Source organism: Anastrepha obliqua, chromosome 2, assembly GCF_027943255.1.
Source record: "Anastrepha obliqua isolate idAnaObli1 chromosome 2, idAnaObli1_1.0, whole genome shotgun sequence".
Taxonomy (NCBI): Eukaryota; Metazoa; Arthropoda; class Insecta; order Diptera; family Tephritidae; genus Anastrepha; species Anastrepha obliqua.
This window is the reverse complement of record NC_072893.1, coordinates 10000001-10027711: the sequence shown is the minus strand read 5'-3', so window position 1 is coordinate 10027711 and position 27711 is coordinate 10000001. Positions and strand designations below refer to the sequence as shown.

General features: G+C 38.9%; 2 protein-coding genes across 3 annotated transcripts in view; one reads left to right on the top strand and one right to left on the bottom strand.

Moving 5' to 3' along the window:
* LOC129237044 (ecotropic viral integration site 5 ortholog) overlaps positions 1-27711 on the bottom strand; it is a 112716-nt gene that overhangs the window by 35266 nt on the left and 49739 nt on the right. The window lies entirely within an intron of this gene.
* LOC129237043 (sphingosine kinase 1) lies at positions 18636-21691 on the top strand. 2 transcript variants are annotated; one of them, XM_054871430.1, is made up of 3 exons: positions 18636-18826; positions 18893-19164; positions 19250-21691. In XM_054871430.1, exon 3 carries the CDS (start codon positions 19448-19450, stop codon positions 21449-21451), a length of 2004 nt encoding a protein of 667 aa, XP_054727405.1. In that variant the 5' UTR covers positions 18636-18826; positions 18893-19164; positions 19250-19447; the 3' UTR covers positions 21452-21691. The 2 variants fall into 2 exon arrangements, with proteins under 2 accessions (XP_054727405.1, XP_054727404.1); XM_054871429.1 differs by having other exon boundaries at positions 18636-19164.

The window sequence follows — 27711 nt, the reverse complement described above, 5'->3', positions numbered from 1 at the left end:
AGTTTGGTTATGAACCGCCTGCTGAATCTCATACGCAGCACGAATCTAATTGGGTATTTTTCTACTATATCTATATCTCCCTCCTGCTTCCCATTCCCCCTCTTTTCCCTTGCAATAGTATTACAATGGATGAATATAGTTTCTCATCTAAATTAGGGCTCTCATCCTTGGAGGTAACCATATAACCTAACCTATAGGTGTGAAGAAAAACATCAAAATTTTCAAAATAAACAGACTTTTCCTTTTAAATTTCTAAATAGGTGATCTTAATCGGGGGCACCGCGTAACTGTACTCTTTCTTTTCTCACTTTCAGGTGAGACACTTGCATGTGAAAGGAAGATCGCAGTAAGGGAATCTACTTTTGACTTGCTTTAATTACTTACATTCACAAACTTTATTATTTATAAATCGCTTTGTTGTTTGTTGTCAGTTATTAAAACGATTATGGATCATAAAACTGGTTCTGATTTATTGTTTACTTTGGGTCAAAGCACTATAATTTAACTCGAACTGGACACTAAAACACAATGATGGCATTTTCGCTATTATTTTTATTTTTGCGAATACTTGCGAGTATAGTTATGACTAAATACTTTCACCATTCACTTTATTAGCAAAAACAAAACAAAATACACAAAAATAAATAGCAACACCAACAAACTTTTGCAAATGCAACGTAGTCACTTTTTTCAATTCAAGTCCACAAAAACAAAACAAAACAGGAAAATAAAATTTTTTTTTTCAAATAACAAAACAAAATCAAACACTTGAATGCAGTATTGCCACATGTCTAATGAAACCACTAAACGGGCACTATGAAGTGCTGACTTTTTATTCGACTTTCTTTTATCATTTTATTATATTTTGGATACGAACACAGAGATGAGCTAATCAAAATTTGTCAGTAAGGTGATAAATTTAAGTTTTGGGAAATAGCAGTAAATCGTAACTGCAAACTGACTGTCAATCCAGTAATAGCCAACTAGACAGCGAAGCAGCGAAGCAGTCAACCAAAAAGCCAAACCACCAGTCGGTTAGCCAATCAATCAATTGTAGCGGAGACATAGGACACGGCCGTAATGTGAATGCATAAGTGTGAGCAGCTGACTGCCAGCTAAAGTAAATGCCAACAAAGCAAAACGACCAAAACGACAAAAACGAAAACGAAAACTCTAACAACAACAAACTCGATGAACAAAGTTAAAAGTGAAGCTAAATTAGGAAAGAAGATAACAAAATAGAGAGATACACTTCAATGGGTATTGCAGAGAAGAGAGAGTTAAGCGTATCATAGAGAAAGAAAGAAAGACAAACAAAAGCATGGCTGTTATCACTGAACAATTTTCGAAACTCACAGAAACACCGACATACATAAATAAACACCCATGCCGTCATACGTCAAAACGGAATCTACTTATACAGATATTTTGACAACACTAAGCATCTGCTGTTCCACGCATAAAAAGCAACAATCCCAAGAGAGGTATTATTATTATTTTTATTATTACTATTTTTCTTTCTTCTTCTTCTTCTTCTTCTTATTATTATTATTATGAGGGGAATTAAGCACTGCGACCTAAAATATCTATTCTGCCCTCTTCATGGATTCAGAGTATTTCTCTTAGTCCAACTTCCTCAATAAATTTGCGCTATTTTAATGAATTTTATTTCCTCCACTGAGCAAATACTCCTATGCTTGCCCAGGTGATTGTCCCAGCGGATGTTTGCCGTTTCATCTTCATCCCTACAGAATCTTGAAGTTACATTGGAATATATTCCTAGGTTAGTAAAAGATGATTCAATCTACGTGTGCAACTAAGTTATCGCTGTTTTTTTGATGAAAATACAATTTTATTCTGGAAAAATGCTTACAATTGAATTATTGAAAATATTGCCCATCGCTGGCTACTACTTTTCCCATCTTTTTGATAGATCTCGTATACCGTCGCGGTAAAACTGATCATCTTTTGAGGCTATTCACGGTTCAAATCATTTTTGATGTCTTCATATGAATGGAACTGCTGGTCAGCTAGACCATGTGCCATCGATCGGAGCAGGTTATAATCGGACGTCGCAATATCTGGAAAATATTGCGGGTGGGGTAGGATTTCCCATTTAACGGGTTTGGCAACGTGAGGCCGAGAGTTGCCATGCTGTAGAATCTCTTTTCCATGCCTCTCCGCGTATTGCGGCCGCTTCTCGCGCAGTGCATCAATTGAAGTCGATACTGATCACCAGTGATGGTTTCGCTTTGTTTTAACAGTTCATAATAAATAGCACCAACGTGGTCCCACCAAATACATGGCATAACCTTCGCAGCGTGAATATTCGGCCGACGCGACGTGGGAAGGTTAAAATTCTGGCTCAATTTATGTGATAATTTTCCTAGAGAAATTATGGAGTGGCTGGGAACTAACTTAAATATCATCGGCGAAATGTAAGATACTTGGAAGAAGGCTAGAAGGAAGAAGGTTTCTCGATAATTTTTTGCACGGATGGCAACAAGGCGCTCTTCCTTTTTAGCCATTTCTAGTTTTTGCAGAAGTTCCAACAACTGGGCGTAGTTTTGTAACCGCACAAAAAAAATTTTAAACAAACTCACTATTTTATAGAAAAACAAAAGTTTTTCAGTTTCATCAGGTTTTTTGTTAGTTTAGTTCTTCGATTTAGTATTTTTTTATTTAGACCAACACAACCTAAGAGTGCAAAAATTTCATGTGAATCCGCAGCAGTTCATAAATAAATAGCCCTTCATAAACGAGTAATGTCAACCTTAACGAAAATGTTTGGGTAATAGTTAAGCAAAAGCTCTAAGGAAAACAAATATGACCGGTCAAACAGTCATCAAGTGGAATACGGCTGATTTGGCGTCGATTACCTGCACAAGTTGCGGAGAAGTTTCCTCAAAGTATGACTTGAACATGTGAAGCCATTATAGCTAATAGTGTTGACTATTTTTAGGTTTTATTGAATATATTGCGTTTAAAATTTATTATAACAGCCATGCAATGCAGTTTGTAAGAATCGAATTGGTCAATTAGTTACTAAATAATGGCGGTCATGCTTCTATTAGACTGACTGTATTTGCAAAATTCATAAAATTTTTTTTTAATATAATAATTTCAACGATTATAGAAAAAACTTGTTGAAGTTTTCCAAGAAATGCAATATTTACTTTTTAAATAGTTTTAGTAAGCTTTTGCCCATTTTACTTGTGAGTATTTCTCGAATTACTGCCTTTACCATTAGTCAAAAATTTGTAATTAAGGAAGTTTAAGTCTTAAGTCTGGAATTTGTCTTAAGCTTGTTTGTCTTACGTTTGGAATTTACACATTTTTAAGTAGCTAATCGGTTATCGCAAATACCAGCAGAAATTCTGCATCTGCACATCACCGCCGTCCGGAGCAATGAAAAGCTGCCTCCGTCCTGGACAAAAAGCATCATAGTGAAGCTGACCAGGAAAGGCAACATGCATGACTGCGGCAACTGGCGAGGAATAACCCTACTTAGCACCATCTACAAAATGGTAGCCGTAATCATACAAAACAGGCTCAAAGATATCGAAAGCTCTTAAGAGACGTGCAAGCTGGTTTTCGCCCTCGCCGAAGCGAGGGTAGTAGAACAAGCAGTTGAGTGGCGCTCCTCGCTCTACATGCTATTCGTAGACTTTAAGAAGGCGCTCAACACTATCAAACGATACGCAATATGGCTGGCACTGAGTAGAAAGGGAGTTCTCGCGAAGATAATCCGCTTCATCAAACCCCTCTACAAGAACTCCGAACTGGCAGTGCTACAGAAAGGCGGAGTTTCACTAGACATCTTGAGGACATGGAGTTCGCCGATGCCATCTGCCTCCTCTCTCACAAACTCTCTGACATGCAAGCGAAAGTGCACAACCTAGTCGCGCTGGCACGCACTGTCGCACTGGAGGTCAACATCGCCAAGACCAAGGCAATGAGAGTTAATCACAATAACGCAAGGCAGATATTGGTTGACGGATGCCCGGTGGAATTCGTCGAAAGCTCGGCTGCATCATCACGGCAGCTGGTGGAGCAGATGAAGATGTCAACTGCAGGCTAAACTAAGCAAGGACGGCATTCGGGCGAATACATACAGTATGGGGAGTGTCCAAATCTCCAGGCGCACTAAACTACGAATATTCGGCTCATGCGTGAAGTCCGTATTGTTGTACGGAAGCGAAACATGGCTGGTCTCTAACACCAACTCTCAAATGCTACAATCTTTCGTAAACAAATTCCTCCGCATCCTCCGCATTCCGCCAAACACCATCAGTAACGACGCACTGTGGAGATTAACGAACGAGGAACCCATCCTTAGGCAAATCAAATGCAGAAAGTGGCGATGGATAGGTCACACATTGAGAAAATCACCAGATAGCATCACGATAATGGCACTTGACTGGAACCCGTAAGGGAGCAGAGGTCGAGATCGACCAAAAAACACTTGGAGAAGGTCGATGCTGCGCGAAATACCAGATGCCGACAACTCATTGGACGGTGCAAAAACAACAACACAGAACTGTGTACGATGGAAGAGTTTTGTCGAGGCCCTATGCTCCCGAGAGGAGTAAACAAGCAAAACAAAAACGCTTATCGAAAGCTTTAAAATTACGAATAATCTAATTGTAATCTGAATTTTTCAAAAATTCAGACTACTATAATTTAAATTTAATGTTAGCCCGTTTGACAGCTACAATAATGGTAATTTGAAAAATGTGGAGCTTGCGATTAAAATACTCGCAATCCTACACACAATCAATTGTCATGTATTATAATTCTTATCGCCCAGCTTTGGTTGGAGCTATTGAAAGTGTAATACAGAGCGTCTTAGATTTCTCTCGTCGAATTTAGTACTATTTTCTAACTACAGAACAAGGCACATACCGGCGGACAATTCCATCGCAAATTCATTTCAAATTTTTTATCATTGAAAAAAGAAGTTATTTCTATTATTTAAATTCATTGAAAGTGTATTAGCGGACTTCCCTGCAGGGATGATCTCAACTGAAAACAAAGCAAAGCGAAGCAGCAGTGAGTTATTTTGAAAACGATGGTGATTCTTTGTTAGTGCAATTGTTTATTTGTTGTTTTGAAAATTGCCACTTTTATTGTTGTTTGCTAATTGTTAACTTTGTTGTCGTTGCTAACTGTGCTGATTGTTGTTATTAAACTACTCTCCATTTACTTCTACGAAGTGTGTGTGTCTGAATGCCAGCAAACGAGTAATTTGCACTAATACTAAAGCGTGGTGTGCGACTTTTTTTCAGTAAGTGTGTGTGTAGGCGAATGACTTTGAAAACAATAAAGAGTATTACTATAGCTGAGAGCGATCACTTGGAACAGGTGAGCGATGATTTGGCAGTGGGCGCTACTCAGAGTTGAAAAGTCAATAGCGGCTTTCACAAGGCGAGGCGCAGGCAAACATTTCTTTTCAAAAATGAGCAAATTATGAAATTTTGATATTTATTTATTTAAAAAATCTATATTTACTACTTTTTATACGCCCCTTAAAGTAAACTCATAAATGCCCTTATTTGTTAGTTTTCACTTGCAGTATCAATAAGTTCGAATAAAAATAAGGAAAACATTTTATAGTTGTTTGATAATTTCTGAGCATAAATATCGCTTATTTATTGAAACATATACCTTTTAAATAAAATTTGCCCAAAAAGTCAAAGGAAAAACATTGAAAAGTGCACGAAAAATATGCATATTTCCTTTTTCAATATAGAAAACTTCTAGGAGGTGTCGTAATAAGTATTAAGCACATCGACTTTTTGTGAACCCCATAATGAAAGTGTGCACTTTTCCGCTAAAATAACGTGCATAAAATCCTGAGTTCACAAATTAATTAAAATACTAAATATTCGTCGTCACGAAATTTTCAATTTGCGCTTTTCCAATTATAGTAAAAATTACACCAAAATATTTGTACACTTCCATCGGCTCTGCAGTTCCCCTCAATGTCGCAATGTCGAATCCATGCTATCATTAAGTGAAATGACACAGTCATCTCGTTAAGAGATAGGCGGTATTTCATAGCTACCTTGGAGGTTGTCGACTGTTTTGTGGGGGATTTTATCGCCGCCTGGCTATCAGTGAAAATGTAGATATCATCTCCAGGTATCGCATCACGCTGTTGAAGTGTCGCGACTTTCATTATTGCCATTAGTTCAGTCTGAAAGCTACTACTGTTGTCGGGAAGCCGAAAACTGAAGGAGATCCCCAGATGCTTGGAATATACACCTCCGCCCACCCTGCCCTCGAGCTTTGAGCCATCTGTGTATAGATGGATTGACTCGCCCTGTCCCGTTCTCATACTTCCCTTGATATTAGGAGGGTCACGAACGTTGTAGTGGCAAGTATAGGCGGGACTGTAAAGTCCACCTGTCCGGGAAGCTCCAACGTGCCATCCAGGAGTTTACTATGGCCATAGTCTGTGTTTGACCGCTTACTTAAAGTGCTCAGCCTTATTGCTGTACTGCGCGCAATATACTTTGCCTGCAGGTCTACCGGAAGGAAATTTAATATCACATAGAGTGCTTTCGAGGGTGTGGTTGACATTGCACCGGTTATAAGAACAGATGCAAGCCTTTGGACCCTGTCAAATCTTCTAATGTTCACCTTCTCCAAGACATTCAACCATATTGCAATACCGTAATAGAGAATTGGACTAATTACTGCTGTGTACAGCCAGTGTATCATTATGGGTTTCACACCCCATTTTTTACCAATGAGCCTTCAGCAGGAGTATAGCGCCGTCGTAGCTTTGCGTACTCTATCTGCGACTGTGAGCCCCCAATTTAGCTTCCTATCCAATACTACTCTTAGATATTTAGCGTTTTCTGTTTCCCCTAAAAGTATTTGTTGAAGAGCAGGTGTTTTATGTTTTCTGCTGAACAGTATCAGTTTTTCCGGATTTACTTCTAGTCCTCGACTTTGGCACCATAGTGATAGTTTGTTTAGAGCTCTTTGTTGAAGATCATACAGTGTTAGAATGTGTTTGCCAGAGATTGCTATTACAATACCATCGGCATATAAAATTATCCTACCTCTCATTTTTTCCAGTTCCTGAACGAGATTATTGACGGTCAGGTTCCACAGAAGTGGAGAAATTACCCCACCATGAGGTGTACCCTTGATCGGAAATTTCTCAATGGATGTTTCACCCAAATCTGCGCGTATTGTCCGCCCGACTAGCATTCGTTCTATGAGCGAGAACAGAGCGCTCGTCTCCCATTCGGTTAGCGATTTGGCAATTGCTTCCGGGTATATGCTATTGAAAGCACCCTCGATGTCTAGAGAGACAGCAAGAGTGTATTCCTTATAGTGAAGTGAATTCTCAATCGTGTCGAGTAGCGAGTGGAGCGCTGTCTCTGCTGATTTGCCTTTGCTGTATGCATGTTGAGAAGGTGATAGCTTCTTGCTAGTCTTTCCTTTGAAGTGCCCATCCAGCAATCGCTCTAACGTTTTTAAAAGGAAGGATGATAGGCTAATCAGCCTGTAGACCTTCGGTTTCGTATGTGGGGTTTTCCTGCTTTGGGAATGAAGACCACTTTTACTTCAGCCGATTTCTTGGGGATATAATTAAGTCGTACTGCTGCCTTAAACATTGAGACGAGTCTAGGTGCAATCATACTTATTGTGTGTTGCAGGTCAGCGGGGATAATTCCATCTGGTATCGGTGATTTATAAGGTTTGAAACTGCCGATGGCAAATCTGATATTGTCCCCCGTTATAAAATCTATTGGGGGACCTTCATTGAGAACTACAGGATGAGTTCTACTGTCTTCATAGCATAGACAACCTGGAAAGTGTGTCTGCATTAATAATTCTAGTGTTTCATCACTATTCGTTGTCGAATTGCCGTCCTCTATCAGGAGGTAACTAGAGTTGATGGGACTCATTGATACGACTTTCCTGAGTCTGCTGGTTTCAGAAGTGCTTTCTATCTTTGGACAGAAATCTCTCCAAGACGCTGTTTTTGCTGCCCTAATGGCATAATTAAATCTGCGTTGACAGTCTTTGTAAGGTTTGATTTAGTGTCAATAAGTTAAGACAGAAATATTGTTGGAAAGAATTTTTTTTATTATAACCTGGTAGATAATTTCATTGCTTTTTGAATATTTCTTGATTAATTTTTGAATACAATATCCGGCTTGGAAGACCACGGCTACGAGTTTTATGGTTCACTCGATCAGCCCAATATTTGACTACTCTTTCCAATAAATCTAAATGATACGCCCTGTGAAAATTTCATATGAGAATTTCGGATTTCATATGAAAATAGAACAAGAAAAAATGAGAATAAGAAAAAGGAGAATAGAACAAGAAAGATCCAACACTTTCACAAATTAAATAATTATTCATAATTTAGTTAATAGAATATATATTTTTTATAACATTTTTTTGTAACAATTAAAGTTTTTGTACAACAACATGGACGAACTTTCGTAAACAGATAAACAAAAATCGGCACCCACTTTTTGTAGAGGGTAGAAAATGCCACTCAATGCCACTCAGTTTCAGCATTGAAAACGAAATTTTCACAGCTCTGGTGAAGGGCAGAATAAATGCGCCATTATGACCAGAAAAGAAATTACCATTAATTGCACTTTCATGCGGAGTTTACTTCACTTTATATTTATTTTTAATCTATCCTCTTTCAGTTGCTAGAAAAATAACCAAATGCAATTTTTGTAGCGGCAAGTTGACTTAACATCAGACGACTTCTACGGTTCGCAAGTTACTCCGGATATGCAATTAAAATAATTTCAATCGTGAAACAACAATGCTGCGTATATACATATATACACACACAATCGCGCATACCTATTCAATGTAAACTACTTAAATTTCATTCAGAAATTTGAAGAGTTATGCCCATCTACACAAACAAATAAAGTGCAGAATTGTTTATAAAACATTGAAGTTGGGCGTGAAAAGCACCTTGACTGACTGAGTTTCCTTTGTTCATGTATAATAAGCAATAAATACCTACAATGTTAGTATATATAAATGCATTGTGTGTCAATATTTAAAAATTATATAAGTGCGAGGTACAAACAAATTAATTTCCCTACCCTCACGAATGTCGGGTGGGTCTCTTTATAGTTTTTTTAATGGCAAAAATACGCTCGGGAGTTTTTTTGTTTGCTGGCGTCAACCGACAATATTGACATCATCAGCCTCAAAAACCGCGCTGTTAGTTCTGACTTCTGAATCTGTCTGGATAACTCAGCGATGCGAATGATAAAACTTAAAGCAGGGAATAAGTAACAGTATACAGTTTTTAGAATAAGAAACCAACAGGTTTCACTTGTGATTTTAATTGACGCCAGTTAACGGGTGCAAAAAACACCCTGGTGTTTCCTTGAACTCACTCAAAAACGCTGCAATGATTTCTGCGTCAATTAAGAAGAAGATGTTTCGGTGTCTCGTGTCCGAGTAATTTATATCGATTATTATATATATTATTATTTATAATATTATTGACCTAATGTCAGTGTCGCTACTATCCGAGCTTAGCATCAAGGCGAATCTATTAAAGGTGGTGTTGGTAAATCAGCAATTTGTTTTTTTTTTCGCCGTACCCATGTGGCTGTCAATGCAGAATGAAACAAGGCGAATTCATTAGTTGTTTTCTAGTTTCCCAATACGTTGCTTTGACAATCAAACGTACATTGTTGTTGGTCTAGTGCCACCACCTTCAATGAATGCGCTTTGCTTAATATGCTTAACATATAAATGAGAAAGTGTTAACAATTGAATCTCTGTGAACCTGTCCAGTTTCATTTCAATCTGTAGTGCGTGATTGAATTTTTATTTTTGAAAGGTTTAAAAGCAAAAGAAATTTATGAACGAATGTTGAAAGTGTATAAGGACTTTTCGCCATCAATTAGTATAGTAGAAAGATGGGTTGCTGAACTTAAATCTGGTCGTGCAAGCCTTGAAGGCGATCCACGTCAAGCAACAACACCAGAAATCGTAGAAAAATACAGGATATCCTATTGGAAAATCGTCGCGTGACGCAAAGAGATTTAGTAGAAGTCCAAGGCATCTCATTGGGCAGCAGTATTTTGACTAAAGTATTGGGTTTCAGAAAGCTGTGTGCCAAATTCGCTGACAATGGAACACAAGCACATTCGAATGGGACTTTCGCGACTTTTTCGGCAACATTTAGAGCTTTTTCGAAAGAATTAAGTAGATCATCACTATGGAGGGGACTTGGGTCTATCACCATGATTCTAAATCAAAACAAGACGCTAAAGAATGGTGTTAACCTAGTTTTTCGGCTCCGAAAAGAGTTCGTGTCCAAAAATCGGTCAAGGTGTTTGCATCCGTTTTTTTGTGATGCGAAAGTAGTTTTGTTTGTGGATTACTTGCAAGCTGGTAAAACGATAAATCCTGTAAATTCTTGTAACCTTTTAGACCTTCTTCTTCTTAATTGGTGCGATAACCGCTTACGCGATTTTGGCCGAGTTTAACAAAGCGCGCCAGTCGTTTCTTTCTCGTGCTAACCGGCGCCAGTTGGACACACCAAGTGAAACCAAGTCCTTCTCCACCTGATCTTTCCAATGCAGAGGAGGTCTTCCTCTTCCTCTGCCAGCACCAGCTGGTTCCGCATCGAATACTTTCAGAGCCGGAGCGTTTGTATCTATTCGGACGACATGACCCAGCCAGCGTAGCCGCTGGATCTTTATTCGCTGCGCTATGTCTATGTCGTCATAAGGCTCATACAGCTCATCGTTCCATCGCCTGCGATATTCGCCGTTGCCAACGTGCAAAGGTCCAAAAATTTTACGCATCATAAGTTTGGACGGGCATAATATACTTAGTCCAACGTAGCACTTGTTGGCAAGAGAGATTCTACGTTGGATTTCAAGGCTGACATTGTTATGGTATGAGCCAGCATGACCTTTTAGACCAGCTGCAGGAAAAAATTCGTGAAAAAAGGCCCAATTTGTAAAAGAAAAAAATAACTTTTTATCACCGCAGCAAAGCACTTTGTCACAAGATCATTTTGACAATGGGAAAAACACATGGATTAAAGTTCGAATTGTTGGAGCATCCACCGATTTGGGCCCTAGCAACTTCCATCTGTTTCCAGATCTAAAAAAAGTCATGCGTGGAAACTGTTTTTCAGCAAATGATGAGGTCACAACGTATTTTACAGCCCATCTCGATTCTCACTTCAGGGATAGAAATCATAAATTGGAATCTCGTTGGAGCAAGCGTATTGATGCTCAGGGCGACTATACTGAATATTAAAGTGCATTTCAAACGATAAAATTGTGTTTCTTATCGAACGGGATTTTCTTGTTTTTCTTTTTAATTACAAACTTGCCTTGCATGTTAATATTTAATATGCAGTTTTTTAACACTTAAAATCTTCAATACCAGCGTAGGAAAATCGGTTCCCTTACATGGTTTTGAGACCTGGAGGTCGCCTACGACAAACTCGGATATTAAAACTGGCTTCAGCAGGGTTTGTTATCAGCCATCAATTGATTTTAATTAGCCAATTTGTTTAGAATGTAGACATTTCTTTTAATGTTTCATTAAGCATCGATGTTATGCATCGTATACAATCACCATCCAGAGTCAGTAATCGTGAACAAGGAATTGGAAAAATTCGCTTCTGCGAAGCCAGCTAAAGTAGTAGTGTGAGTCTTTACGCTTTCAAATAAGGCATAGATGCTTTTACGTGTAAACTTTTTTGAATACTTACTAAATGCAATGATCAGAAAGTACCGCGAATGTTTAAATAAAAAAAAACAGAGTTAAACTTCAGGCAAAATTATTTTATCTCCTTCAAAATATGACCCGTCTGAAGCAGCACACATGTGCCAACGTTTAACCCAGCCTTCAGCTCCTTCGTCGCATTCTCCTTGATCCCCCCAATCGACTGAAATCTCCCTTCATGAAGTGGTAACTTCAACTTGGGAAACAAAAAGAAGTCGCACGGTGCCATATCAGGTGAATACGGTGCTTGCACGATGGCACTTACTTGGTGTTTGGTCAAATAATTCAGCACAATTTGGGCCCGGTGCGATGGCGCGTTATCATCATGCAAAATCCAAGAATTGTTTCCGGCCGTTTTGCGACGTACATTTCCGGACGTTTGCGACGTACAATATCTCTCAAACGCCTCAAAACGGATAAATAATATTCTTTATTGACTGTCTGGCCCGATGGAAGGTACGCCTTGGCAATCGAACAAAACAGTCAACATCACCTTCCCGGTACTTTTTGATCATAGGGTAAGTAGTTAGCGCTTGGGTTCAAAACCATGGACGGGAAACACCAAACGGTGAAACATTTTTGAAGTGAAACTTCTAAGGCGTCGATGGACGAGCGAGAATGGAGAGGAAAATTTCAAGAAAAAGAGAGAGAAAAGATATAACGTAGAGGAAAAGGAGAGAGAGAGAGAGAGCCATACCTTATATATATCTTAGATACACTTGAGGCTATTTTTCCTGAGTTTTTCCTTGTGGTTCCCTTCTCCGTGTTTTGTAAATTTTGTCTATTTGTATTCTCTGCAAATGTCCCTCGGGTCTCTCCCTCTTTCTTTGTCTGCCTTGAAAATTTGACTTCTGTTATGTGTACTACGCTACACGCACTTTTTATTTTTTTAACAGCGATCTCTTATCGGCAGGCTATGGCAAACCTCCGAGTGTATGTTATTACTACTATGAAAAACCACCTCACCACTCTTCGGAAGGCAATATAAAACTGTAGATCCCTCCATTTATGGAAAATATCAAACCCCACACCACAAATAGGAGGAGGAGGAGCTCGGCCAAACATCCAAACCAAAAATGGTGACATTGGCGCATATGTCCGGCTGCTGCTCCAATTTGTGGTGTTATGCCGCTGGGACTCCTGATATCTTACGAGAAGCCTTTTCATGGAAAAAGAACACTCAAGGGAGTGCCCACGTATACCGAGGGTCAAACATTATTAGAAGAAACTTTAAGATATTTTTTGTGCTTAGTAAGGAATGAATCTGGGCCTACTGGCAATATTGCACGTAATATGACGGCCGCCGCTTACTTAAAACTTTAGTTTAAAGTCACTACAAAGTCCATGTTAGACAATAAGTGTAAATCAATAACTTTACTGAAGAAAAATAAACTTGAACGATGTTAAATATTGACCAATGTGAGCTTTATTTGCCAAGTCCCTTAATCGAAAGCACCTATTAGTTTCGAAGTAGCGCTCCGTAAAAGTAATCACTCAGACACTCGAATTTTATTTCAGCTTAAAGCAATCGTGACACTCAAAAGTGCTCACGGTTTACAAATACAAATACAAATACAAACAGATAATAAACAATGACGCTGACGACGTTGGATGATCGCTGGCACCTCAACTCAAACTCAAAACTCAAGTCGATTCGTCAGAGAAAGCCACCTGCGCAAAAGCAGCAAAAGTTAATACTCATAAACATACAAACATACATACTAAGGTGATCGAACCGGTTTTTTAATTTTCTTTAGTTTATGTAGGTTTGTTTTCGTGAAATTTTGATTTTTCGAATATAGTGTGAACTGGAAAACTGGGGTATGCAGGTACAAGGACAAGTTTAAAGTGAGGAAATGAGAGAAAATGCACAAGGACGCTAGCAAACAAAAAAAAAAAGTAAATTAAAAAAAATTAAATTAAAAAAAAAAATTTTAATAATAGGACTATGAATAAGTTCGTGCGGTTTTTTTTTCGAAATTTGAAACTTTATTGACGTAAAATAGTTACAAATTTAATATTCAAAGTATTGTCCATCGCTTACTACTACTTTTTCCCATCTTTCTGGCAATTCACGGATTCCCTTTGTGAAAAATTCGGTCGGTTTTGCCGCAATCCACGAATCGATCCATTTTTTGACTTCATCGTAATTACGGAAGTGCTGGTCAGCCAGGCCATGTTGCATCGATCGGAAGAGATAGTAATCGGATGGCGCAAGGTCTGGACTATACGGCGGGTGGGGTAGGACATCCCATTTGAGCGTTTCTAAGTATGTTTTGACCACTTGTGCAACATGTGGCCGAGCATTGTCATGTTGCAAAATAACTTTGTCGTGTCTATCGGCGTATTGCGGCCGTTTTTCTCGCAGTGCTCGGCTCAAACGCATCAATTGTCGTCGGTAGACATCCCCCGTAATCGTTTCATTCGGTTTCAGTAGCTCATAATACACAACACCCAGCTGGTCCCACCAGATACACAGCATAACCTTCAGGCCATGAATATTCTGCGCCGACGTCGATGTTGAAGCATGGCCAGGGTATCCATACGTTGCCCGACGTTTTGGATTGTCGTAATGGACCCACTTTTCATCGCCAGTCACAATTCGATGCAAAAAACCCTTTCTTTTGTGCCGTTGAAGCAGTTGTTCGCATGCCATAAAACGGCGTTCAACGTCTCTTGGCTTCAATTCATACGGCACCCAATGGCCTACCTTTCGGATCATTCCCATGGCTTTTAAACGTTTGGAAATGGTTGATTGATCAACTCCCAAAGTTTTTGCAACCTCTTCTTGCGTTTGAGCCGGATCTTGATCGAGCAATTCCTCCAATTCGGTATCCATGAACTTTGGCGGCGCACCCTCGCGTTCTTCGTCTTCCAAGCCAAAATCACCACTTTTAAAGCGTGCAAACCACTTCTGGCACGTTCGCTCAGCTAGAGCATGCTCACCATAAACTTCCACCAAGATACGATGACTTTCGGCTGCTTTTTCTTCATATTAAAAAATTCCCCGCAAAAACACATTATTTGGCACGAAATTCGACATTTTCAAGTGTGGTAAAAATATTGTTGTTTACGCTTCAAATAAAAAACTTATACTGACGTTTGTGCCTTACGACAGTAGCTCTCCAATGAATGTTTGGAAATGTGGATCGATGGAATAATAATCAAGTTACGCCATCTGTTGTAAAACCGCACGAACTTATTCATAGTCCTATTAAAAAAAAAATAAAATAAAAATTTAATTAAAAAAATTAAAAAAATAATAATACTAAAAAAACACATTACTATAATAAAAAAAAAATAACAAAAAAATTACAAAATCAACGCGATTTTTTACGAGTCATTTCAAACTTGGATTTTGTTGTATTAAAATTTAATGGGTCATAAATACTCAGAATTTTGAGAAATTTCTAGCAAGCGAAAATTGAATGGAAATTTGCAAAATTTTTATAAATTTCGTACAAATTTTAAACTACATTTTATTAATTGTCAAACCTTGTGACAAAGTCCTTGTGCTGTAGTAACAAAACGTACTGCATTATGCAATTTGTACCCCTGACTATCCTCTAATTTGTTTTTAAAAAAACGAAAAAAAAAGAAAACTGCAACCTTTCCCCGTTCATTCGATTAATCATTTATTTGTTTTCAAGGTCGAGGTCCCTGCACGGGTACCCATTTTTATTTAGTTATAGGCCGCCATAGCCGAACGGCTGCAGGACTACCATTTGGTAGTGTCCAGATTCGAAATTCTAAATGATGGCATTTTTTCTAAAAGCGGTCGCACCTAGGCAGGCGATGGCAAACCTCCGAGTGTAATTCGGCCATGAAAAAGCTCCTCATAAAAAATAAATATCTGCCGTTCGGAGTTGCCTTAAAGCCGGACGTCCCTTCATTTGAGGAAAAAAATCAAGACGACGCACACAAAAAATAGGAAGAGCTCGGTCAAACACCCATTAAAGGGCGTAAGCGGCAAAAAAAAAAAATTAATAAAAAGAAAGAAAAAAAGTTTATGCCTGTGTTTGATTTGATTTGAGATTTTTCACGAGTCACTCAAATTTGCTCTTTATTGCTCTAAAATTTAAAGGGCCTTAAAATTGTATACTCAGAGTTTTTAGAAATTGAAATTTCTGGGAATTTGGAATTTGCCATTTTTTTTATATTTATATAAAAATAAATAATTTGATTTCAAAAAGGTTTGTTTCTACTACTTACTGGTCGAAAATGGTATAAAGCAAATGACTACCTTAGGTCGTGCTTTAAATTTGTTGAACACTGTAAGTATGCTGAGTAAACTAGATTCTCTACTGTTTAATGGTATAAAATTATACTCATCTGTTGATTTCAACTCTTCTTTAAAACGAAAAACAAAAATCTTTTACTCTTCATTTAAAATCTATTACTTTAATTCGTTTAATTCCTCTTCTCTAAATTAATGCTTATTAACAATATTTGCTTTGTAAAAGGTCCCTCAAAAGATGCACCTAGGTTTATGTTTTCAAAATAAAACATGAACAAATTTAGATACTTTCAGTTTCACTATTTCCATACCAAATACGGTATCTTAACAATTATATGTGAAAAATTAAACCTTTTAAATGTCCTCGTCGATTCATAATTGCCTAATTGTTAAGGACGTCGAGGTATCGATGTTGAAGGTTGTTCAGTCCCACTTTTGCGCTACGGCAGTAATATTCTCAATAGAACGTACAGTTTTTTGGTCTGCCAGTCCTTGTTCTATCCTCGAGTTTGTTGAAATTTTTTCATCAACCTTTGAATTGTCGACTCATTCGGACGATTATTTCCCTAAAAAATTTAAGAATTTTTCGAAAAGATGGATCATTTTCAAACCAAATAAGTTTCAATAATTTTAACGCGTTGTTCTATCGTGTGAAATTGTACATTTGTCAAATGTCAAAATGACATATAATAGCCTGGAATTTTCGATGGTGACATTGCCGAAAATGACAGTTAATATCTATTGGGTATGAAAAATAATGAAACTTTTAGGAGAAGAATAAGAAAACCGAAAAAAATCATTAAAATTCTGGAACAATATGATGAGTACTAAAGGAGTAAGTATTTTATAGCATTTTCGTTTTATTTTTAAGTTTTAAAATGCGTTTTTCCAATTTCAGCTGGCAAGCAGAAAGAAACGTTCAATCTGGATGGAGAAGCAGGCGATCACAACCAAATGGAGAGTAGGTAGGTAAGAGTACCCCAGGTACACTTCAAGTAGCACTTACGTGCCGTTTTGATACCATAATGTGGTCCACTATCTGTGAAAAGATTTAGGGAAGAGAAAAACCGTCTACAGCCATTCAGTGCTGTTGATGTAGTGAAGGAGAAAAAAGAGATCCAGGCTGGAGAATTTCTTCAAGTCATCCCCAAAGGGCACGCTAAGGAATCTCAAGCGCCTAGCTCCCAGAGCAGGACATTTGCAGAGAAAGTGTTCCACAGTCTCTTTCTCTGCAGGATCCCCACAGCTTCTGCAATTGGGGTTGTACGGAATTCTAAGCTTCTCCGCATGAGTACCGATCACCTAGTGACCAGTGAACAATGGGGAGACGCGCAAATTATTTGGAGAGGGCTAGTTTGAAATGTCATTAATATCAAAACATTTCGGAGCAGTTGAGAAATTGCAATTTAAGATTTTTTTAAATAAATAAAATTATTAAAAAATAAATAAATAAATTTTTTAGTATCAGGGCAGCTAACACCCGTATTTGTCGCCTGCGATCTATCTTTCACTGGCAAAACTATTCAATAAATCAAGACGCTGTTCATTAATCCGCGTAACAACCGTCTGTCACACTACAGTTTTAGTCAAAATTAACGGCGCCGGTAATCCCGATTAAGGGAACAGATACCTGTAAACGGCCATATTTCCCCTGATTTTCATTAAAATTATTTAAAATGAAGAAGTCAATATGTTTTTTTCAAAATTGGCATAGAGTTTATTTATACATTAAAATAATATACAATTTTTTTTTTTTTTTTTTAATCATTTAAAATGGCGGATGTACACTAAATTATTCCAAAAATGTTTTTGTTTATTAATGTCATAATCTCTATATGAATTAAAGAAAATGGGGGAAAAATTGGCGGAATAAAATGCTTAAAAAAAAACAAGTGAATTTTGGGGCGAATTTTCCAACTATTTTTGCTTCGAAAAAATTATTTTTTCGAAAAATTTTCGAAAACTTGAATTAACATAGAAAGTAATATCATAAAAACGATGTGTGCATAATTTTCGGGGAGATCGGACAATAACTTTTCCAGTTATCGTTTACGTCAATTCGAAAAATATAGTTTTGAGAAAAACGCGTCTAAAGTTTGAATACAACATAACTATACCTCTCCCAGCGCTCGAACGCAAAGAATAGAGTCATCATGATTGGCGATCTACAATATAAGAAATTCTTAAATTTACGTTCTAATAATTTTTTGACATATTCTTAAAGGATTATATTAACATTTTATGAAAACAGTTTTTTTTTTTCGAAATTTTACAGGCATGCTATAACAAAGCTACCGTCTATGAATTATGCACTACTAACATCTAGGCGTCACTTTTGAAATACCCTTTAGTTATGATTTTTATTTCTTGCATAACTCTATATCGAATATTTTGAAATTAACCGGTTTCTTCTTCATTTTAACAATTAGCTACCAGTTTTTTTCGAATTACCATTTCTTGAATAATTCAAGAACCGGTTTATTGACAGGCAAACAATCGATCACCCTAATACACGCGCACATACACTCTCCAGATATGTGTGAGCACACGCGACTGAACAATGAATTTACTTTGCGACAAACAAAAACTTAATAACAAAAAATGACGAGCTTTATATTAGAGCGAGGCATTGGACAAGTCGCACGTTGGAAAAAGCACACTCCGCAGTACCGAAAATATTCCCGTATGAGATCAACCCAAGACGCGAGCGCAAGCTGGCTAATGCATATACCGTACAACAGACGCACCAGGAAGTAATGGAATGGAATGGAATAGAAAAAAAATAAAGAATAAATGAGTAAAAAAAAACACGAAAGAGTAATGGTAAACGAAAAAAATGGTGCAAAAACATAAAAAAACTGAAAAATAAATAATAAAAGACCATTACAGAGAGCAGCTAATCAAAGCAACAACAAAAAAGAACGGTGAAACACCGCTAGTGAACTCTTTGTGGCCAAACAGCTACATGCATATTTGTATGTACGAGCACATCAGCAGTCCGCCAACGAAGCAAATAGCAATCAAACTCTTATCGAACTTCAATGCGCCGGAGTAGATAAATGACTCGCATTTACCATACGCTAAGGCACACGCACACTCGTACATACTTCCATACAACTGTTTTATGCGATAAGATTTTGAAAAATAATATCAAAAATGTCGTAAGTATGCTGTAATAAAAGTACAAAAAAAAAAAATATTTAATTGTACCCTCCTCTACTTTCAACAAATAACCTTTCAACGCAGGTGTTAGTATGAAATGGAAATCGGTGACTCGCGGTGCTCCAATCAAGCGACAAAGGTGTGCAAAGTGCAAAAAGTGCTACCCAACGTTGAACATTTGGCATAATTGAATACCCTGCATTTTGAACAAATTGTCCCACTTCGAACGAAGCACCAAAATAACAGCAAAGCTAACTCATCCCCACCAGACACCTGCCACATATGCAAAAACAAAAAGTATCCTGCAACCTGTGCTCTTCCTTTATTATGGATCCATGCCAGAATTTACCACTCGCTTCACCGGACATCAGCCAAGTGTACGATGATACCGCCGCCGGCGATGTTGGACGCTCTATAACACCAACGTCCAGCGTAGCGAAAATTTCGCTTAGCGGCTTAATCGAGTTGTCTGAACATTTCTACATCAACAATAGCAAGCAGAAAGATCCCATTAAGGTCGAGGTGATTTTAAATTGTGACGGCATTTTTTTACGACGCGAAACTGGCGAACAAAATGAAATCAGCGAACAGCGCATTTGCATGGAGGATATAATTGGCAGTAGCTGTGGGCCGCGTTTAAAGAAATCGCATCGCGGCAGCTTAGCCTCTTGTCGGCGCATAAACGAAGATTCGGAAGTTGAGAATGCAACACAGAAGGATACTAGCGCCTATTTGCACATGTATGCGTACATAAAGAACGAGAAGGGCGCGATGCGTCGCGAGCGCACCGTACGCATTCTACGCTTTCGCTCATTCGAAACGTACGAGGAAAACCTGAAGGTGGCTGAACGTTGGCATCATGCCATACGCATCAATCAGGCAGCCGCCAAGAATCGCTTGGGTGAGAAGCAAATACTAATTTTTCTAAATCCTAAATCCGGCAAGGGTAAGGGACGAGAGATGTTCCACAAACAGGTGGCACCTGTACTGAAGGAGGCCGATATGCCGTACGAGTTGCATGTCACCGCTCACAGCAACTATGCACGCGAGTTCGTGCGTAAACACAATGATTTGTTGCGTTGCTACAGCGCCATATTAATTGCATCGGGCGATGGACTCTTCTACGAAGTGCTCAATGGCATAATGGTGCGCGAGGATTGGCGTGCGATTACACGTGCATTGCCGCTCGGTATTATACCGTGCGGTTCGGGTAATGGGCTGGCGCGTAGCATTGCCTATCTCTATAATGAACCGTATGAACCGAAACCGATTTTGTATGCAACGCTGACGTGTGTACGTGGCCAAATTGCGCCGATGGATATTGTACGCATCGATACGGGCAAAGAGGGTAAATCTAGTGAGCTGTATTCATTCCTATCCGTCGGTTGGGGTTTCATAGCCGACATTGATATCGAGAGTGAACCGTTGCGTTCGATTGGCGCCACGCGCTTCACCTTCTGGTCCATACGCCGGCTGATCGGTCTGCGCACCTATACGGGCAAGCTATCGTATCTGCGTTGTGATAAAAAGGGTAGACGTAGAACTGTAGGAAATCTCGTTGCTACGGCATCCCATGAGGAACGTCCCCTACCACCGGAGGTACAGGAATTCCATGACATACCAAACCTACCGGAAGGCGCAAAAGAAGACGATTTTCAACCAGTTGCCAATACTGATGAGGCAGATGAGGAGTTTGGTGAAGCCATTTCACTGGATCATGTGAGCACCCATTCCTACGCCGACAGTTGGCATTCAGCTACCTCGCAGCGCACTGCATACTTTTCTCTGCCCGACCAAAGTTTACGTTCACGTCGCAGTGTACTAAGCCGCCTTGAAACGATCAATTTGGAATATGAAAGTCGTCGACCACCGTCCACAATACCAGCACTCGATCAGCCAGTGCCCACCGACACTTGGCACACCGAAGAAGGTGAATATGTTATGGTTCATGCTGCCTACACGACCCACATCTCCTCCGACTGCTTCTTCGCTCCAAGTTCACGTCTCAATGATGGCATCATCTACTTGGTCATAATACGTGCTGGTGTAGGACGTTCGCAGCTAGCGCATTTTCTGATGGGCTTGAGTTCGGGCACGCACCTGCCAGAGCAACCGAATCGGTATATTGAAATTGTGCCGGTACGTGCGTTTCGCATTGAACCGAACTCCGACAAAGAAGGTATTATAACAGTGGATGGCGAACGCGTGGACTATGGACCGATACAAGGCGAGATAATGTCGGGAATCATCAATGTCATGGTGCCGAACGCAAATCCCATTGACTAGCGCACTAATATTGGCCATGCATAGTTGCTATTGTACTATTGTAGATATATTTGTATATTTATTGCTGCTTTTTATGCCAGCCGTCTGTATGTTGCAGACGCACCGCCTCTTTAGTTCTATAAAATATTAAGTATTCTATTGTAATTGTTTTGCTTTTATGTATATATATAAAGGAAGTGTGTGCATGTATGTATGTGTGTAAATATTTAATAAAGGCATACATCTACATTTGCATTCAAATTTTTGTAGACTTTCGGCCTGGTTCAGTGACTGTTTAGCAGCTGAGCGAGCAAACCAAATGAGATTTATTATGATTGAAATGATTTAGATTAGATTAGTCTCCACCATGGCCAAGTACTGGAGCTTTTTGCCGATAATGCGAATTATTATATCAGTGCAAATGGTATTATTGTTGCCATTGGTATTTGTTTACGAATAATGAATTGTTTACAAATGTACAGAGGTGGCCACAATAATAGTCTAACGTTTTTTTTTTCAAATTTTTTTATAGAAATATAGGTTATACGAGGGGTGCTTTTTATATGTCGGGATTTGACAACTCTGGTGTTGCAATCTGGGAACTGACAGCTGTATCGCAAAGTTTAACATTTTTTGGTTTTTACGTACTCAGAACGTTTTGAAATACCAGCGCTATTTGTGTTGTTTACAGTAACTTAAAAGATTCATCTCGGTCCAAAAATGGAATTAAATCGTGAATCATGAACTTAATTCATTTTTTGGCGATGAAGCTCCATCAAGGACCAGTGTTTATCGATGGTATGCTGAATTCATTGGTGGTCGTAGTTCACTCCAAGACGAATTTCGTGAAGGTCGTCCAAAATCAGTTGTTGTTCCGAAAACCATTGATGCTGTGCGCGAACTGATTTTGCAAGATCGTCATGTGACCTATCGTGAGATTGAGACAATCTTAGGCATTAGTGGGACCAGCATACATTCAATATTGCATATACATTTGACTGTAAAAAAAATTTGTTCGCGTTGGATCACACACAATTTGTCAATCCCTCAAAAAAAGGCTCGTGTCGATTGGTCGAAGGAAATGCTCAAAAAATACGATCGCGGGGCTTCGGAACACGTCTATGACATCGTGACAGGTGATGAATCATGGATTTACACGTATGAGCCCGAAAGTGTATGGGTGTTTCAAGATGAGCCAAATCCAACAAATGTTGTTCGCGCACGAAGCACTTCCAAGCAAATGGTCGCCTGTTTTTTCAGAAAAACTGGACATGTCGCAACCGTACCACTAAACAACGCAGAACAGTAAATTCTGAGTGGTACACAACCATTTGTTTGCCAGTGGTCTTCCAAGGTCAATGCGAGCTCTTCACCAGGACAATGCGAGCTCGCTCTCACACATCGGCTCAAACAACTGCATTTTTGAGCACCCAAAACATCGAATTAATGGGTCATCCGCCGTATAGTCCTGACTTGGCACCGAATGACTTCTTTTTATTCCCGTACGTAAAAAACAAACTGAGAGGTCAACGTTTTTCGACATCTGAAGAAGCGGTTGCGGCATTCAGAATGCATGCTTTGGAGGTACCTCATTCAGAGTGGCAAAAGTGCTTCGACAATTGGTTCAAACGCTTGCAAAAGTGTATAGATCTTCATGGAGAATATTTTGAAAAACAATAAAGTGATTTTCGATGATTAAAACTTTTTTTTGTTCTCTAATCCCGACATATAAAAGGCACCCCTCGTACTACAAAAAAAAAAAAACAATAAATCTCATGGTAATCAAGATCAGACCGTAGGTAGGTAGATAGGGTGCTTGTCGCAACGACACACTTAGACCTTTCGTATGTCCATTGTGAAACCATTGGAGCTTATCCTTACTCTACGTGTTCCTTTTCAAACCATCCGGTTGCTTTAATAAACGAGCAGAGCTTCGTTAGTTTTAGATGCGCTATGTCCGCTACATCAATCAAAAATGCCTTGTCAAGAGTGCGGACCCTCCTTGTCGCTAAGCTTTCACGCTCACATATAAGGCGCCTGACTGTTTCCTTTTCTTCTTTATTAAGACAGCTTCTACAGAAATCGAAGTACGGGAGACCTAACCTTGTAGCGTGGCTGGCTATCAGACAATGACCAGTTAATACCCCTATCATTTCTCTTATAGCTTCTCTGTTAAATCTTAACAAGATTTTCGATCGACCGCTGTTCCATTTCGGCCATGTCTGTCTGCTTAGTTCGCATGTTGTGCGGTTTTGCCAACTTGTATTTACCTTTTTGATGGTTTCCCTATCTATAAGTAGTTTACAAGTGGCTATAGCCATAGGTATTGGCGTCTTATCCGGTTGGAGATCGAGCGTTGTACCGGTTCGAGCAAGTCAATCTGCCTTGCAGTTCCGTTATATTCCTGTGGCCTAGCACCCAAATAAGGTGCACTTTGTAGCACTTAGATACGTCATTTAGAAGTTTAAAACATTCTAAGACTGTTTTTGACGCGTGTGTTTTAGATTCAAGCGCTTTTAGTGCACCTCTCTTGCGGATGTTTTGCCTTATTCAAAACACGCTTAGCCGAATATGTCGGTGCGTGACTACTCCGAAGTGTTTCGATTCTCCGTGCAAAAAACTTGAAAATGTCGCCTCTCGGCAGGCAATGGCAAACCTCCGAGTGTATGTCGGCCTTGAAAAAACTCCTCACAAAAAATATCTGTCATTCGAATCCGGCTTCAAACTGTGGAAGACCCATTTTTGGAACAAAGTCAAGACGCACACCACAAATAGGAGGAGGAGCTCGGCCAAACACGTAACAGAAGTGCACTCGCCAATTATTTATTTATTTTTAACCACACTTTGACGGATTGAAAGACATCCCAGCAGTTATAATACAATAGAAACAGGCACCATGCAAGTTGACTATTTCAAAACGCATAACTAATGAACTCCATTTGGTATCGCTATGGATCGAGTCGGTCTATGCGTGACTGCAAGTCAACCAGTTCAAGCTAACCTAACCTAGTAACGCCTGCTAGAGCTTCCGCGTTCAGCTTTGACCCGCCTGTATGCTATTGCAAATAACTGCAGTCAAGAGAGAAATTTCGAAATTTCAAAATTAATTAAAATTGGCTTAATCATTTATCGCAGAAACCTGAGCTGCCAGCAAAATAAAAGAGACAAACTTGATTGAGAGTTCATTATCAGCTTGAAAAACTGCATAAAACCATATTGTTGTTGTTTATTTTCGGAAATACAAGTCAAGTTATGCGCGAGAGCGCGCTGCTGCTAACCTTCAAAAAAAAAGAGACATTCAAACAGCAGCAGCCGAAGCATAAAATTACGTTATAATTATCGTGAGTGTAAGCAATTTTCTTCATTTTTATTTAAGTTGCAACGTGAAGAAAAAATTTCTTAACTTACACAGCGTCTTTATATTATATTAAAATTAGGTTAAAAATTCATTATTTGTTGTTGTTCAAACATACATACACACACACATATATGAGCATCACTGAGCGAGTAGGCAAGCGCGAACAGAAAAGAAAATCAAGGCACTAACAAATGATGCAAAAGTTATTAAAAGCCATTCATCTGCGGCCGTTCAAGTTGCTAATGCAAGTGAAAAATCAAAAACGTATTTGGCCAGCTAGCGTGCCAACTAAAATATCTAAAATAACTAAAGCACAACTAAACTAAATTCATTGCCTTAACGGAAGAACGGCAAATTGGAAAGAGAGAGCGCTCCGCCGACTAGAATGGCTGCGACAATGTCTGTGCATATTTCCAGTCTGATTCATTCATAAACAACAGACATGAGGCGGTAGTGAGTCGATCATAATTTGCGATATGCGGGGGTATTCACGCTTCAAACATTGCCTCCTTTTCATTCGCTAGTCAATAATTTTTGGTGTGCATTTGGTTTTTATTTATTATTTACTGCTTATTCAAGCAAAAAAGCGAAACGAATGCGCAAAGAAGATATGTTTAATTTTAGTTTTCTATTATTTAATTTAAATATTTAAACAGCAGGGGGCAGAAACATCGATATGCGAAAATAGGTACCAATTATCTGTTGTGAAAATCCATTTGCCAAACGGGCACACAATTAAAAAATCGGCGAATACCGGCCTCGGTAGTCTAGCGTAAGTGCACTAGCCTGCTATCCCAAAGGTTGTGGGTTCGAATCCCACGTAAAGCATGGTCGCCGAACTTCTCCAAACTTACCTACTTTCCTTTTTGCTAAAAAACAAAAAAAAAAAAAACAAAAAACAAAACAAAATTCATTCCTCAACCCCATAAACATATCCTTCCGATCCCTACTCCCGCACAATAGTCAGTGACTGCTAAAACAAGCAAAATCAGGGGCATTGCGTCAGTGGCGCCAGCAAGAGGAAGCGGGCGACTGCGGTAATAGCGCAGACACACCAAATTTAGTGAAGTCCTCAACCATCTGTGCAATCCTTCTGCCAGAAAAATGTCAAAGATAGATAGGAGCGTCATCTGTAAGAAGGCGTTGTTCCTAAGCAACGACAGGTGGGCATTCTCACTACTTAGGACTGGCTAATCACCTACCCTGCCAGAAATAAAAAGAAATTAACGAAACCAACCTAAGACTGAGTCTGTCGAGGCTCTATGCTGCCGAGAGAAGTGAACAAGGAAAGAAAAAAAAATTAGTTAAAAAGTAATGAAACTGGTGTGAATACCCCTAACACATTTATGTATGTGTATGTGGACATGGGTGGAGCTGCAGAGGGGTAGGCTTTGGGAGGTTACGACCACATCGACGTTTCGAAATATTTATAAATGTAATCTGAAACACATTTTTTTATATTTTCGAATTAGTAATAAAATTTAACACTACCTAATTAGACAATTTGATTCAAATGTTTATTCATTTATCTATACTAATATTATAAAGAGGAAAACTTTGTTTGTTTGTTTGTTTGTAACGAATAGGCTCAAAAACTACTGGACCGATTTTAAAAATTCTTTCACCATTCGAAAACTACATTATCTACGAGTAACATGGATTACATTTTATTTTGGAAAAAAATAGGGTTCCGTAAGATATTTGGATTTTTCGGACACAAACTGAAAAAAATCTTATATATAAAATAAAGTCAACTTTTTGTGTGTGTTCGCTAACCGGCCGTGTCTGCACCGAATTAAACCAAACTTACACACATTGTTAAGAAGGTATTGAAGATGGTTTCCGTATAGTTTGGATACCTATTGGTGGATAGGGCTCGAGATATAGGTCAAAACGTGGACCCGGGTAACCTTTGGTTGTGTATGTACAATATGGATATCAAATGAAAGCTGTTGATAAGTGCTTTAATACGGGGTAATTTTCATACCTATTGATGATTAGGGTCTGGAAATATATGCCAAAACGTGGACCCGCCGTGTCTTTGCACCGAATTAAACCAAACTTACACACATTGTTAAGGAGGTATTGAAGATGGTTTCCGTATAGTTTGGATACCTATTGGTAGATAGGGTCTCGAGATATAGGTCAAAACGTGGACCCGGGTAACCTTCGTGACTAGGGTCTCGAGATAGAGACCAAAACGTGGACCCTAGAATGTGTTTGTACAATATGGATATCAAATGAAAGCTGTTGATAAGTGCTTTAATACGGGGTCATTTTCATACCAATTGATGACTAGGGTCTCGAAATATATGCCAAAACGTGGACCCGCCGTGTCTTTGCACCGAATTAAACCAAACTTACACACATTGTTAAGTAGGTATTGAAGATGATTTCCGTATAGTTTGAATACCTATTGGTAGATAGGGTCTCGAGATATAGGTCAAAACGTGGACCCGGGTAATCTTCGGACGTGTATGTACAATATGGGTATCAAATGGAAGCTGTTGGTGAATGCGTTAGTTCAGAGTATTTTTCATGCCGCTCCGTGACTAGGGTTTCGAAATAGAGACCAAAACGTGGACCCTAGAATGTGTTTGTACAATATGGATATCAAATTGAAGCTGTTGGTGAATGCTTTAGTACAGAGTATTTTTCATGCCGCTCCGTGACTGGGGTCTCGAGATATAGGTCAAAACGTGGACCCGGGTAACCTTTGGTTGTGTATGTACAATATGGGTATCAAATGAAAGCTGTTGATAAGTGCTTTAATACGGGGTAATTTTCATACCTATTGATGACTAGGGTCTCGAAATATATGCCAAAACGTGGATCCGCCGTGTCTTTGCACCGAATTAAACCAAACTTACACACATTGTTAAGGAGGTATTGAAGATGGTTTCCGTATAGTTTGGATACCTAT

What these genes read in the sequence shown, in the direction of transcription:
- LOC129237043 (XM_054871430.1), top strand. Translation starts at nt 19,448, where the DNA reads ATGCAAAAACAAAAAGTATCCTGCAACCTGTGCTCTTCCTTTATTATG.